This window comes from Oncorhynchus mykiss, chromosome 13 (genome assembly GCF_057628025.1).
Source record: "Oncorhynchus mykiss isolate SJ-2025 chromosome 13, ASM5762802v1, whole genome shotgun sequence".
NCBI lineage: Eukaryota > Metazoa > Chordata > Actinopteri > Salmoniformes > Salmonidae > Oncorhynchus > Oncorhynchus mykiss.
In genome coordinates this window covers 25329464-25345631 of record NC_143034.1, presented here as the reverse complement: position 1 = coordinate 25345631, position 16168 = coordinate 25329464, and the positions used below count along the sequence as shown (strand labels likewise).

At 44.1% G+C, this 16168-nt stretch overlaps 1 protein-coding gene and 1 pseudogene across 1 annotated transcript in view; one reads left to right on the top strand and one right to left on the bottom strand.

Moving 5' to 3' along the window:
* LOC110485785 (VPS10 domain-containing receptor SorCS3) overlaps positions 1-16168 on the bottom strand; it is a 216313-nt gene that overhangs the window by 26663 nt on the left and 173482 nt on the right. Inside the window, exons 10-14 of the mRNA XM_021556952.3 lie at positions 14152-14298; positions 5655-5757; positions 2191-2267; positions 1888-1979; positions 238-345 (exon numbers count right to left, since the gene is read on the bottom strand). Coding sequence (XP_021412627.3) covers positions 238-345; positions 1888-1979; positions 2191-2267; positions 5655-5757; positions 14152-14298 — 527 coding nt within the window. The remainder of the gene's footprint in view (positions 1-237; positions 346-1887; positions 1980-2190; positions 2268-5654; positions 5758-14151; positions 14299-16168) is intronic.
* LOC149978796 (uncharacterized) lies at positions 6521-11312 on the top strand (annotated as a pseudogene).

Below are 16168 nucleotides of genomic sequence, written 5' to 3'. Positions count from 1 at the left end.
TCCCAAGAGAACAAGATGGAGAGACACATTATGTCATCCATCTCATCCCTCCATCCCCTTCCCTTTCACCAAAAGGAACAGAGTTCCAAAACAATGGAAGACAGAAATATTAAACACATCCTCCCTCCTTTTCTCCATCTAAGACTTCCTACGGAGGACAAAAGAACGTCATCCCCCCGTCTCTAGATCATTCATCACTGCACGTCATCCCTCGATTACTCTATTGTCCAGACTCACGTCATGATCTGGTTCTCTGTCCCTGCCTCCACCAGCATCCCGTCCACGAACAGAGGCACCAAGGAGAAGCTGTGTCTGGTCCACTGACGCCCTTCATCAAAACTGATTCTGTAACAGAGTAACAACACAATAACACATTGAATGAATCCCAAATGGCACCCAGGGTCTACAGGCCTCTGGTCTAAAGTAGTGAAGCCTACTAGGAAAAAGGGTGTCATTTGGGCTGCAACCATTCACATCTCAGACTGGCGGTAACAAGAAGGTCAATATTTATCATTCTGACTTGGAGTGCTGATCTAGGATCAGTTTTACCTTTTAGATCATATTGAATGAGATTATGCGGACCGGTGGAATCTGATCCTGGATTAGTATTACTACTCTGAATTCTAGCCCTGATGCTATCAGGGTGATGCTCTCTCAAGATCAGTGGAGTGAATAGTCTCCATAGACAGTCACCCGCTGAATTTCAGGTTGTATCTAATTGACTACAATTAGTACACGTTCTGCTGAATAGAAGAAGAATAAAACAACAGAACTGTGTTTGACTATCAAAGCGTGGAGGCATAACAACTTGAAGAGAAAACTCAAAGTCTTGAGTTTACTGACAGTCTACAGCGACGGTGATGTAGAAGAAAAAACACAACACACAAAACATACCAGAATAGAACCGTTTCATGTTCTAACGACTACAAAACAGGGGCAGAGAGGTGTGGGGAGACAAATAAAAAAAAGAAAAAGAGAATGGGTAACTTTCATCCTCTGGGCCTGTTCTCTATTGATTCTGACATCTCATCAACATCACTTCAGATGTGAGAACACTGGAGTACTGTGTGTGACAAGGTTGGGAACAACACTCAACAAGGCAGACTCTTGCACTAGGATACAAGAAGCTGCAGCCCCCTTGTTGCAGCTTCCATCCCAACCTCCATGGGCCAGCATGCCTTCATCTGGTTAAAAGTTCAGACAACAGACAAAGTATTGATGCACAACTATTAGGAGGACACCAGGGCCAGGAAATGTTCTGTTACCCCTAGCTCTGAAGAGCGAAAGAGAGAGAGACACGATTGGTTTCTACAGCGCTTGCCTGGGTTCAAATAGTATTTATCTTTCAAATACTTTAGTTGCCATTACCTGGCCTAATGGATCCAATGGAATTGGCCCAAAAGCGCAACCCCCACCCATCTGGCCCTCTAGACAATTAAATGTCTCAATTAAACACTGAAAGAAAAAAATACTATTTTAAAACTGGTCTGATATGAGGGCTTCTACTGTGTTCCTTTCCTCCACTAGTGCACTTAAATCATCTAGGAGACACAACCAGGAAGGAAGGAATCCTCCACACTTGACTGGTGCTAAAAGTAATATAAGAAGAAGAGAGATGTGGTTTCAGTTGAGTTGGTCTTCACTGAGGCAAAACGTAGGCACTCCAATTTAGAATAGGATGGTCAGTGTAAAGTACTAAAAGGGGGACTACGTGAAGAAAAACACTTTCCCCCAATTTAGATTTTTGACAACATGTTTGCATCTTTATTGCATACGTTTAATCATATATAAAGTGAAATTAAAAAAGTTTTCTTGACATTAATAGAAGTACTGACATGTTACAACCAGTTATCAGATATACCAACACTGAACTAGATATAAACCTACTGTAAATGCCTAGTGGGGACGGTTGGTTGTTTCACAGCGACAAGGGCCCCTCCTTTATCCAGAAACCAGACATTGTGTTCCTCCTCGAATATCTGAAACAGGACACACAGCCCATTCAATATAATATATGATTTACATACAGTTACCATTTGTACACATCTAGCTGAACACTGAGAGTTTCATAACACCTCAAGATCAAAAGGCAGAACCAGCAGTCCAAAAAAATATATTTTCCAAACTACAACATTCAAATATATGATTAGAATAACTTAGATTTTACCCCCAAATTCAGTCCAAACTCACATGTCTCCAGTTGTTACCAGCATCAGATGAGATGAACATTCCAACGTTATTGTACGACAGCTCAGACCCAATATTCCCTGTGATAAAAATGGAACAAAGCATTAGTTAAATATTCAAATGATGCTGAAAATATGAAGATGGTGTAAATTACAATGAAGAATAGATGCAGAGAGGAGAAGAACAACCATTCATGATTGGATGGATATTGCTCAGTTTTTCTTAAGCAATGATAAAACATTTTAAAATGCAGACCACACTATTTGCCTAGAGAGTTTTCAGCTATACACTCGTGGCTGTTTATTTACCACTACAGACAGATGCATGCACTAAGACCGCACTCAGTCAACTGTATAAGGAAATCAGCAAACAGGAAAACGCTCAACCAGTGGCGGAGCTCCTAGTGGCCGCAGACTTTAATGCAGAGAAACTTAAATCAGTTCTACTTCATTTCTATCAACATGTTAAATGTGCAACCAGCGGGAAAACATTCGAGATCACCTGTACTCCACACACAGAGACGCGTACAAAGCTCTCCCTCACCCTCTATTTGGTAAATCCAACCACAATTCTATCCTCCTGATTCCTGCTTACAAGCAACAAATAAAGCAGGAAGCACCAGTGACTCGGTCTGTAAAAAAGTGGTCAGATGAAGCAGATGCTAAACTACAGGACTGCTTTGCTATCACAGACTGGAACATGTTTCGGGATTCTTCCGATGGCATTGAGGAGTACACCACATCGGTCACTGGCTTTATCAATAAGTGCATCGAGGACGTCGTCCCCACAGTGACTGTATGTACATACCCCAACCAGAAGCCATGGATTACAGGCAACATTCGCACTGAGCTAAAGGGTAGAGCTGACTCTAACTCGGAAACTTACAAGAAACCATCAAACAGGAAAAGCGTAAATACAGGGCTAAGATTGAATCGTACTACACCGGCTCTGACACTCGTTTTATGTGGCAGGGCTTGCAAATTATTGCAGACTACAAAGGGAAGCACAGCGTGAGTAAGACCTTTAAACAGGTCAACATACACAAGGCTGTGGGGCCAGATGGATTACCAGGACGTGTGCTCCGGGCATGTGCTGACCAACTGGCAGGTGTCTTCACTGACATTTTCAACATGTCCCTGATTGAGTCTGTAATGCCAACATGTTTCAAGCAGACCACCATAGTCCCTGTGCCCAAGAACACGAAGGAAACTTGCCTAAATGACTACAGACCCGTAGCACTCATGTCCGTAACCACGAAATGCTTTGAAAGGCTGGTAATAGCTCACATCAACACCATTATCCCAGCAACCCTAGAACCACTCCAATTTGCACACCACCCAAAAAAGATCAGATGATGCAATCTCTATTGCACTCCACAATGCTCTTTCGCACCTGGAAAAAATGAACACCTACGTGAGAATGCTATTCATTGACTACAGCTCAGCGTTCAACATCATAGTACTTTCATAGCTCATCACTAAGCTAAGGATCCTGGGACTAAACACCTCCCTCTGCAACTGGATCCTGGACTTCCTGACGGGCCACCTCCAATTGGTGAGGGTAGGTAGCAACACATCTGCCACGCTGATCCTCAACCTTGGAGACCCTCAGGGGTGCGTGCTGAGTCCCCTCCTGTACTCCCTGTTCACCCATAACCGCGTGGCCAGGCACAACTCCAACACCATCATTAAGTTTGCAGACGACACAACAGTGGTAGGCCTGATCACCGACAACGATGAGACAGCCTATAGGGAGGAGGTCAGAGACCTGGCCGGGTGGTGCCAGAATAACAACCTATCCCTCAACGTAACCAAGAGTAAGGAGATGATTGTAGACTACAGGAAAAGGAGGACCGAGCACGCCCCCATTCTCATCGACTGGGCTGTAGTGCAGCAGAGCTTCAATTTCCTTGGTGTACACATCACCAACAAACTATGATGGTCCAAACACACCAAGACAGTCATGAAGAGGTCATGACAAAGCCTATTCCTCCTCAGGAAACTAAAAAGATTTGCATGGGTCCTCAGATCCTCAAAAGGTTCTACAGCTGCAATATCGAGCGCATCCTGACTTGGTTGCTTCACTGCCTGGTATGGCAACTGTTCGGCCTCCGACCGCAAGGCACTACACAGGCTAAGCTGCCTGCCATCCAGGAACTCTACACCAGGAGGTGTCTGGCCCTAAAAATTGTCAAAGACTCCAGCCACCCCAGTCATAGACATTTACATCTACTACCGCATGGCAAGCGGTACCGGAGTGCCAAGTCTAGGACAAAAAGGCTTCTCAACAGTTTTTACCCCCAAGCCATAAGACTCCTGAACAGGTAATCAAATGGCTCCCCGGACTATTTGCATTGTGTGCCCCCCCAACCCCTCTTTTACGTTGCTGCTACTCTCAGTTTATCATATATGTATAGTCATTTTAACTATACATTCATGTACATACTACCTCAATTAGCCTGACTATCCGGTGCCCCCACACATTGGCTACCCGGGCTATCTGCATTGTGTCCCGCCACCCACCACCCGCCAACCCCTCTTCTACGCTACTGCTATTCTTTGTTTTTCATATATGCATCGTCACTTTAACCATATCTTCATATACATACAACCTCAATCAACCCGACTAACCGATGACTGCATATGAACTCGCTACAGTTATAGCCTCGCTACTGTATATAGCCTCGCAACTCTTGTTTTTCACTGGCTTTTTACAGTTGTTTTTATTTCTTTACTTATCTATTGTTCGCCCCATATCTTTATTTTTAGAAATTGCACTGTTGGTTAGAGCCTGTAAGTAAGCATTTCACTGTAACATGTGACAAATAAACTTTGATTTGATATTGCTCAGTTTTTCTTAAGCAATGATGTAACATGTTAATCTCTGAGCATATCTCTCCAGTTTGTTGATGCCTTGTGATATCCCCCAACCACTGTTCAGTGTCAGGCGTGAGTTTTGAGCTACATCGTGTTTCAGGGTCACCACCTGATCTCTGCACCAGCTGTGTGTGTGTGTGTGTGTGTGTGTGTGTGTGTGTGTGTGTGTGTGTGTGTGTGTGTGTGTGTGAGGACGTCGGGGCGAGTGATGACCTGGGCCAAAGCAGAGGGTTGTGCAGAGCTACCTGAACACACACTCGCACACAAACATAATCTGTTGTGTCATGTGTCCTCAGTCTGCACTGGCCTACTTAAATAAACTTTGCATCACCAAAATGTCTGTGAGTAAGGACAACATCTGAAGTGCTATAGTGTGTCTATCAGTAATGTTATGGATTGGATAATCACCATAATTTTCACAATCAAATGGATTTTCAGAACTGACCTGGAAAAGATAGACAGCTGTTCTTCTTTTGTACCATTACCTAAATTGAATAGATGTCTTTCTATTCAGCCAAATGAATTTTCACATACGTGGACAATAAGGTAATCTAATCTTATCTATCAAATGTTCATTCTGTATTCTCTCACCTGTGGCCACTATGATTCCCGGTGCTGAGGCCTTGGTTGATATGCTGCCTGACAGGTAGGGGTTTTCAGACGTCTGCAGTTGGAGATGGAGCGAACAGAAGGGCTGAGAAATGACAGACAGTCCATTATATTTGACGAAGTCATTATACACTTATACACTGGTCAATCAAATCCCCAATGTTACATAGAACACTAAAGGACCTTTAAAGGTGTACAAAGCATATGCTTTTTTATTTCAAGAGAAGGTCCTTGAGATAAGGAAAAGAAAAGCTGCCATGCTGTCTTTATTAAGCTTTCATCTCAGAAAGCCTGAAGATAATGCCTAATAGAATCCTTTTGATTCTGAAGTCTTCTAGTGAGTTACATTTACACCAAATGCTAATAACAATGCTAACATAGGCAGTTAGCTATACAAAAAAACTATATTTTGTGACCAAAACAAAACATGCTGCCTCTCCATAGTTTGTCTTAATTGTCGTTATCAGTCATTAATACAGGGAGGGTCTATACATAAAATCATTAAGTCAAGGGAGAGAAGGAGAGAGAGGGAGACACAGCTACATGTGAGCTCTCACATTTTTAAACATGTTTTTTTACAAAAAGGTATATTTGGAGTTAGACAAACTTGGATATTTCGTCAGGGACATGTACAGGATGCTGCCCTCCACAGCATAACCTTCACTCCCGATTCAAAACTTCAAACCTAGAATCTAGTTTTGCACCAAATTTCCTGGAAGGGTTACCACGACCAAGGATTCATTTTTCCAAGTTATACAGAGAGTGCCCTGGTAAACAAACAGCAGAGACCTGAGGACACCAGCCGCCCTGGGACTGAGACAGACCAGATACAGCTTCAATTAGCACGGATGTGTGAAGTGAGAGGTGTCGAAGCCTTCGAGCCCAATAAATGGCAGGAGTCTCACAGTATACCCCGTCCAAATTCCGAGGCCTTTGACGCCCCCTCTCGCTGTTCAGAGACCATCCACTGGCATTTCTACAAGAAATCCGCCTACAGAAATAAAATATTCTCCCAAGTGGGTGTGACACCTACTCCCATTGCCTGCTGCACTGCTGCTTGGATTCTTTCTGGCAATCTGTTCACTGTCTGCCCTGGCCTGTCTCCCCTGTCTGGTACAGGTACCCCCGCCACACACGTACTGTTGGGGCGAGTGACTCTGAATTTACAATGGCTAGCCCCAAGTCATTATATTTTCTTTCTTGTGCATTTTGCTATTTTGATATTTGCCTCATGGCTCCTGCACGCTTTGTTGACTATGAACGTTCTTGTTTGCCCGACCGTGGGACAGACTGTGTTTGTTCCCACACTCGAGACTCTGACTGTCTATTGGTTACACAGACTTTTGGCCTCCCATCCTAATCTGAGCACCTCTCGCCGGCTTTGTATTCATGTTATTTGATTTAAATTTCTGTACAATATGATCTTGTTGCCATCTAATGCACATTCAAACGTTATAAATAAACGCTGCAGAGCTCTCCCTGTCCTCTGCCGTGCCTTGATTGTATTACTACTGCTGATGATATCTGGAAACGTGCACTGTTGCTAGCCCCAATTCTGACTTGTGCTCTGATATCTGCTTCACTGATTTCTGCTCTCGTAAAAGCCTGTGTTTTCTGCACATTAACACTAGAAGCTTATTACCTAAAATGGATCAATTGAAAGTATGGGTTCACAGCTCCAATCCAGATGTGTTGGTCATTACTGAGACGTGGTTAAGGAAGAGTGTTTTGAATACTGATGTTAACTTTTCTGGTTAAGACCTTTTGCAGGCAAGACAGATCTTCCAAAGGTCGGGGAGTGGATATCTTTACCAAGGATCACCTTCAGTGCTCGGTTGTCTCCACCAAGTCTGTCCCCAAACAATTTCAATTGCTGGTTTTAAGCATTAAGAGCTCTTTGTTGACTGTCATCGTCCTCCATCAGCTCTGGCCTGTACCTACCTGCCCTAAACTCTCTCCTGGCCCCTTACACTAAGTCTGTATTTGTTCTGCTAGGTGACCTAAACTGGGACATGCTTAAATCACCTGACCAAGGCCTAAAGCAATGGGGTGCGGCAAATCTTTCTCAGATTATTACCAATCCCACAGGGTATGACTCCAAATACACAGAAAAGGCTACTCTCCACGATGTTATCCTCACAAATAATAAAGATAGGTATCAGTCTGCTGTTTTCTGTAATGATCTTAGTGATTACTGTTTTACAGCCAGTGTTCGTAAAGGCTGCCTAGTGAAACGACCTGTTCTGATTTGTTATAGCTGCTTGCTAAAAAACTTTAATGAGCAAGCCTTCCTTCATGACCTGGCCTCTGTAAATTGGAATAGAATCAGCTTGATCCCCTCTGTTGAAGACGCTTGGAACTTCATTTTTTTTCAGTGGTATTGTTAACTTTTATGGCTGCAGGGGCAGTATTGAGTAGCTTGGATGAAAAGGTGCCCATTGCAAACAGCCAGCTCCTCAGTCTCAGTTGCTAATATATGCATATTATTATCAGTATTGGATAGAAAACACTCTAAAGTTTACAGAACTGTCAAAATATTGTCTGTGGGTATAACAGAACTGATATTGCAGGCAACACCCTGAAGAAAATCAAAACAGGAAGTGGCTTCTATTTTGAAAACTGTTCCATAGCCTCCCTTTGATGGATTTAAAGGGATATGACCCAGATTCCTTTTCCTATCTCTTACGCAAGGTGTCAACAGTCTTCAGACATAGTTTCAGGCTTTTATTTTGAAAAATGAGCCATAACGATAACATCGCGTCAAGTGGTCACATGAGTTTTGCTCGCGCAACAGAGTTTTGATAGGTATTGCTTTTCCCTCTCCTACTGTGAAAGACATTTGCGGTTGATATATTATCGATTACATATTTTAAAAACAACCTGAGGATTGATTATAAAAAACGTTTGACATGTTTCTGTGGACATTATGGAAACTATTTGTAATTTTCATCTGCGTTGTCGTGACCACTCTTTCCTGTGGATTTCTGAACATAAGGCGACAAACAAACGGAGGTATTTTGGATATAAAATAATCTTTACGGAACAAAAGGAACATTTGTTGGGTAACTGGGAGTCTCGTGAGTGAAAACATCCGAAGATCATCAAAGGTAAACGATTAATTTGATTGCTTTTCTGATTTTCGTGACCAAGCTTCCTGATGTATACTTAGTGTACTTAGTGTACTTAATATTTTGTCGTGCGATCGATAAACTTACACAAACACTTGGATTGCTTTCGCTGTAAATCATAATTTCAAAATCTGACACGACAGGTGGATTAACAAAAGGCTAAGCTGTGTTTTCCTATATTGCACTTGTGATTTAATGAAAAAATATTTGTAGTAATATTTATTGAATGTAGCGAAATGCTATTCAGTGGTTGTTGAAGACACTTATTACATTTGGTGAAAGGCTGACAGGCTCATGTTCAGCTAAATGATAAATAAGTGCACTCTATCCGGAAGGCCAAAGTTGATTATTTTAAGCAGCAGTTCTCTCTCTGTGGGTCTAACCCCAAGAAGTTCTGGAAAACAGTTAAAGACCTGGAGAATAAACCCTCCTCCTCACAGCTGCCTTGTCCCTTAATGTTGATGATGTGGTTGTTACTGACAAGAAGTACATAGCTCTTTAATCACCACTTCATTAAGTCAGGATTCCTATTTGACTCAGCAATGCTTTCACGTTCTGACCTTTATTTCCTTTGTTTTGTCTTTATTTAGTATGGTCAGGGCGTGAGTTGGGGTGGGCAGTTTATTTTGGTTTCTGTTTCGGCCTAGTATGGTTCTCAATCAGAGGCAGGTGTCGTTAGTTGTCTCTGATTGAGAATAATACTTAGGTAGCCTGGGTTTCACTGTTGGTTTCTGGGTGTTTGTTTCCGTGTGTGTGTTTGTCGCCACACGGTCCTGTTTCGGGTTTTGTAGATTTTACGTTGTCGTTTAGTGTTTTTGTTCAAGTGTTAATTTTGTCTTTATTAAAATATCGTCATGAACACGCTGCATCTTGGTCCGATCCTTACTCCTCTTCAGACAAAGAGGAGATCTGCCGTTACAGAAACACCCACCAACCAAGGACCAAGCAGCGTGGTAACAGGCAGCAGCAGCAGGAGAGGCAGCGATACTTGGAGAAATGGACTTGGGAGGAGATTCTAGACGGTAAAGAACCTTGGGAACAGCCAGGGGAATATCGCCGCCCCAATGCAGAGCTGGAGAAGGCGAAAGCAGAGAGGCGGCATTATGAGGTGCTAGCACGGCAAAGCGGCTGAAAGCCCAAGAGGCAGCCCCAAACATTTCTTGGGGGGAGGGACACGGGGAGTGTGGCGAAGCCAGGTATGAGACGTGCGCCAACTTCCCATGCTTACCGGAGAGCGAGAGGGACCGGGCATGCACCGTGTTATGCTTTGGAGCGCACACGGTGCATAGCCCGATGCGGTACATTCCAGCTCCTCGTATCGGCCGGGCTAGAGCGGGCATCGAAGCCGGCTCTACGCATCTGGTCTCCAGTGCGTCTCCTTGGGCCGGCGTACATGGCACCAGCCTTACGCATGGTGTCCCCGGTTCGCCAGCACAGCCAAGCGCGGGCTATTCAACCTCGCCGCACTGGCCTGGCTACCGGGAGCATTCAACCAGGTAAGGTTGGGCAGGCTCGGTGCTCAAGAGCTCCAGTGCGCTTGTACGGTCCAGTCTATCCAGTGCCACCTCCATGCACCAGCCCTCCGATGGCAGCCCCCAGCACCAGGCTGTCTCTCCGTCTTCTGCCTACAGGTGCTCCCACCTGTCCAGCACTGCCAGAGCCTTCCTCCTCTCCAGCGCTGCCAGAGTCTTCCGTCTGTCCTAAGCCCCCAGAGTCTTCCGTCTGTCCTGAGCCCCCAGAGTCTTCCGTCTGTCCTGAGCCCCCAGAGTCTCCCGTCTGTCCTGAGCCGCCAGAGTCTCCCGTCTGTCCTGAGCCGCCAGAGTCTCCCGACTGTCCTGAGCCGCCAGAGTCTCCCGTCTGTCCTGAGCCGCCAGAGCCGCCAGTCTGTCCTGAGCCGCCAGAGCTGCCAGTCTGTCCTGAGCCACTAGAGCCGCCAGTCTGTCCTGAGCCGCCACAGCCGCCAGTGTGTCCTGAGCCGCCACAGCCGCCAGTCTGTTCTGAGCCGCCAGAGCCGCCAGTCTGTCCTGAGCCACTAGAGCCGCCAGTTTGTCCTGAGCCGCCACAGCCGCCAGTGTGTCCTGAGCCGCCACAGCCGCCAGTCTGTTCTGAGCCGCCAGAGCCGCCAGTCTGTCCTGAGCTACCGGAGCCACCAGAGACGCCAGTCAGCCAGGAGCCTCCAGAGCTGCCAGCAAGCCAGGAGCATCCAGAGCCGTCAGCCAGCTAGGAGCTGCCAGAGCCATCAGTCAGCCAGGCGATGCCAGAGTCGCTCTTCACTCCGGAGCAGCTGGAGTCTCCCGCCTGTCCGGCGCTGCCGTAGTCTCCCGCCTGTCAGGCGCTGCCGGAGCCTTCCACCTGTCCGGCACTGCCGGAGTCTCCCGCATGTCCGCCGCTGCCGGAGTCTCCAGCCTGTCCAGCGCTGCCGGAATCTCCCGTCCATTCGGGACCCATTTCTAGGATCCCCAGTCCCAGTCCTCCCTCTTTTTCCCCTGCCCCCTACAATGTTTCTCCCTGAAGGCAGTCACTGAGTCCAAGGAGCAAAAGGAGCTCCTTAAACTTGACCCCAAAAAATAATCTAGGTCAGATGGTTTAGACCCTTTCTTTTTTTAGGTTGGTGTCCCTATCATCACCAAGGCTATCTTTGACATGTTTAACCTGTCTCTCCTCTCTGGGGAGGTTCCCATTGTTTGGAAGGCAGCCACGGTGCACTTTTAATTAAAGGGGGTGATCAAGCTGATCCTGTTATATACTTTTTTCAATTTTGCCCTGTTTATCAAAAGTGTTGTTAAAACTTGCCAATAATCAACTGACTGTCTTTCTTGATGTGTATAGTATTCTCTCGGGTATGCAATCTGGTTTCCGCAACCTTAAAGGTCCTCAATGATGTCACTATTGTCCTTGATTCTAAGCAATGCTGTGCTGCTATTTTTATTGATTTGGCCAAAGCTTTTCATACGGTAGACCCTTCCATTCTTGGTTTGCTAACTACCTCTCTCAAAGAGTGCAGTGTATAAAGTCAAAACATCTGCGGTCTCAGCCACTGCCTGTCACCAAGGGAGTACCCCAAGGCTCGATCCTAGAACCCACGCTCTTCTCAATTTATAATAACAACATAGCTCAGGCAGTAGGAAGCTCTCTCATCCACTTATATGCTGATGATACAATCTTATACTCAGCTGACCCTTCCCTGGATTTTGTGTAACACTCTACACAAAGTTTTCTTAGTCTCCAACAAGCTTTCTCTAACCTTAACCTTGTTCTGAACACCTCCAAAACAAAGGTCATGTGGTTTGGTAAGAAGGATGCCCCTCTCCCCACAGGTGTGATTACTACCTCTGAGGGTTTAGAGCTTGAGGTAGTCACCTCATACAAGTACTTGGGAGTATGGCTAGACGGTACACTGTCCTTCTCTCAGCACACATCAAAGCTGCAGGCTAAAGTTAAACCTAGACTTGGTTTCCTCAATCGTAATCGCTCCTCTTTCACCCCAACTGCAAACTAACCGTGATTCAGATGACCATCCTACCCATGCTAGATTACAGGGATGTAATTTATAGATCGGCAGGTAAGGGTGCTCTCGAGCGACTAGATGCTCTTTACCATTCGGCCATCAGATTTTCCACCAATGCTCCTTATAGGACACATCACAGCACTCTATACTTCTCTGTAAAAGGGTCATCTCTGTACACCCGTCACAAGACTTACTGGTTGATGCTTATTTATAAAACCCTCTTATGCCTCACCCCCCTATCTGAGATATTTACTGCAGCCCTCATCCTCCACATACAACCCCCGTTCTGCCAGTCACATTCTGTTAAAGGTCCCCAAAGCACACATATCCCTGGGTCGCTTGTCTTTTCAGTTCGCTGCAGCTAGCGACTGGAATGAGCAGCAACAAACACACAAACTGTGTGTTGTCTTATCTCAGTCGACCCCCACTTCCCTTTTGTACAACAAGCCGCCATGCCGGTTTAGCCCACTAGGGCACATTCCCCTATCATTTCTTGTAATCATGTTTACTTTGTTTGTTTGTTTGTGCACTTCTGTGATTGTTTAATTAGTTAATAAATAAATTATTTAAGACAATTGATGTATGGATGACTCATAGTGAAGACTGGGTTTGTGCAGATAACAAAAATGTACGACGTTTGGAATGGGACTAACGTGAGGTAAAGAAGAATTCATTAATCAGAAGACTATTGATCAGATATGAAAATATCTGAAAAGTTATATTCGGAAAATTATAACTTTGTAATCTGAATATTTCCTTGGTGCCCCGACTTCCTAGTTAATTACAGTTACATGATTGATCAGTTGAATCGCATAATACTAATTACAGAGAATCTTTGATGAAAACTAAAAGTCTTAATTTAATGACAGTAAAGACACGACACTACCATGTTGTTGTCATGTTGTGTTGCTACCATCCTGTGTTGTCATGTGTTGCTGCCATGCTGTATTGTGGTCTTATGTTTCTCTTTATGTAGTGTAGTATTGTCTCTGGTCGTGATGTGTGTTTTGTCCCTTTTTTTATATTCCTTTTTCCCCCAGCCCCCGTCATTGTAAATAATAATTTGTTCTTTAACTGACCTAGCCTAGTTAAATAAAGGGTAAACAAAAAAATACAAATAACTTAAAAAGTCTCAGGGGTGAGCCGACAACTAAAGTCAATTATATCTGTTCACAGTGCCACCCCCCCCCCAAAAAAAATTGCTCTTTCATCTCTGCCCATTCATAGTATGACATTGCTGTAAGGACACCAAGGGAAACAGGATTTAACAGGGTAATCAAATTGAATCTGTAATTAAAATATTACGTAAATGCACAATCATATTCAACCTGTAGCTCACTCAGCGCACGGTGTGCAGCCCCCACAATTGCCTCCCTAGGCTTTTAATAAACAGTATGAACTCTACTGCTAATGTCTCAAAATTATTTCTCTACATCGTTATCCTTTACAGTCGCCTCACGTGGGATAAAAGGAAAGATAGGGCACCTAAATTAATATTAACTGTAAAGAACAAGGAGTGTGTACACAGGTTGTCTTGATATCATAGCTTAAATGTGATTAAGTAAAGTAATTCCCCAACCACTAAGATGAGTAAGCAAACTTCCTTGAGCCTGTGATGTAACACGACTGTTATCATTGATGTACATAACTTGAAGGGAGCTGAACACATATTCCTGGACTAAAATAAACTTTGAATGGAGATTATCTTTTGAGTATGCTTATTTAACTCCTGAACTAGGCTTAATCTGGGTCTGGGAAAGCACCTCAAAGAGTTCAGGCAGTCTTAGATCATGATTGATTACCACAGCGATGAGCCTTCCCCGTTAGCATCAGTATAACTCACCAGTATACAGTGGATGTCGTTGCCAGCCAGGTCTGTCGCCGGGGCCTGCAGTAACCTCCAATCACGGCCCTTGTTGTAGGTGATGTAGGTCTTCACCTGGTTGTCTAGCCTCCTGTTTGCGATCAGCATGCCTTTGATACCTGCTACCTAGGGAGAAATAGAGAACCAAATCTAAAACAGACACTAAAACTAGCCAATCCAACCACCAAAACAGATTACATTATGTTTTTTTATTCATTTTTGGGCACTAAACAGTACCCAAAATGCCCCTTGACAGACATAGCTGCGGGAAGTAGGGGTGCTGAGGGTGCTGCAACACCCCCTGAATTTTTTATTTTTTTTATTTTAATACAAATATATCTACTACCGGGCAAAAGTTTGAGAACACCTACTCATTCAAGGGTTTTCAAGACATCAAAAGTATGAAATAACCCATATGGAATCATGTAGTAACCAAAAACGTGTTAAACAAATTAAATATATTCTTCAAATAGCCACCCGTTGCCTTGATGTCAGCTTTGCACAATCTTGGTATTCTCTCAACCAGCTTCACCTGGAATTCTTTTCCAACAGTCTTGAAAGAGTTCCCACATATGCTGAGTACTTGATGGCTGCTTTTCCTTTACTCTGCAGTCTGACTCATCCCAAACCATCTAAATTTGGTTGAGGTCGGGGGATTGTGCACTCCATCACACTCCTTCTTGGTAAAGAATAGCCCTTACACAGCCTGGATGTGTGTTGGGTCATTGTCCTGTTGAAAAACAAATGATAGTCCCACTAAGCCTACTAAGTTGGAATTATTTCGCCACTATGGCCTATTAATTGCCTTACCTACCTAATCTCAATACATTTGCACACACTGTGTATAGATTTTTCTATTGTGTTATTTACTGTACGTAAATGAGAACTCGACTGGCCTACCTGGTAAAATAAAGGTGAAATACATTTTTTAATTAAAAGCCCAAACCAGATAGGATGGTGTATTGCTGCAGAATGTTGTGGTAGCCACGCTGGTTAAGTGAGCCTTGAATTCTAAATAAATCACAGACCGTGTCACCATAACACCTCCTCCTCCATTCTTAATGGATGGAAATACACATGCAGAGATCATCCGTTCACACACACAGCGTCTCACAAAGACACTGCGGTTGGAAACAAAAATATCAAATTTGGACTCCAGACCAAAGGACAGATTTCCACCGGTCCAATGTCCGTTGCTCGTGTTTCTTTGGGCCAAGCAAGTCTCTTTTTCTTATTTGTGTCCTTTAGCAGTGGTTTCTTTGCAGCAATTCAACCATGATGGCCTGATTCTCATAGTCTCCTCTGAACTGTTGATGTTGAGATGTGTCTGTTACTTGAACTCTGAAACATTTATTTGGGCTGCAATTTCTAAGGCTGGTACCTCTAGTGAAATGATCCTCTGCATTCCATATGTGCAATTTCATAGTTTTGATGTTGTCACTATCATTCTACAATGTAGAAAATAGTAGAAATAAAGAAAAACCCTTGAATGAGTAGATGTTCTGAAACTTTTGACAGTGTATATATGCTGTATATATATAAAAATAAATGTTTCCACAAAAGTAGTGCACTGGGCCTTTACTAGCCCTATATTAGCGGGCTGCTACAGCTGTCTGTAGCGTGGGCAAAAATAATCCCCGCAACCCCACAGTCAACAAAAAGTTCTCAGCACCCCCAACCCCAAACATCTTCCCACGGCTATTCTGACAGACATCAGACTGGTCACAAAACCAGTCTCCTTTAATTATCTCCCTTAAATTGCGTCCCCATCAACTGCCCAACACTGTTGTGACAACATTACCACGCTGGACGTTAAAACTGATAAACTGTCACATCCACGTGACATCCACTCACAAAGTGAGAGAGAAACAGAGAGAGAGAGAGAGAGAGAGCAGTCATGGCTCCTTGCCTCCTTAGTCAAACTGTCTTTCTACGATAACACATCCAGGATGGAAATGTGATTGGGGTAAACCTGACGACTGTGCTTTAAATAAGA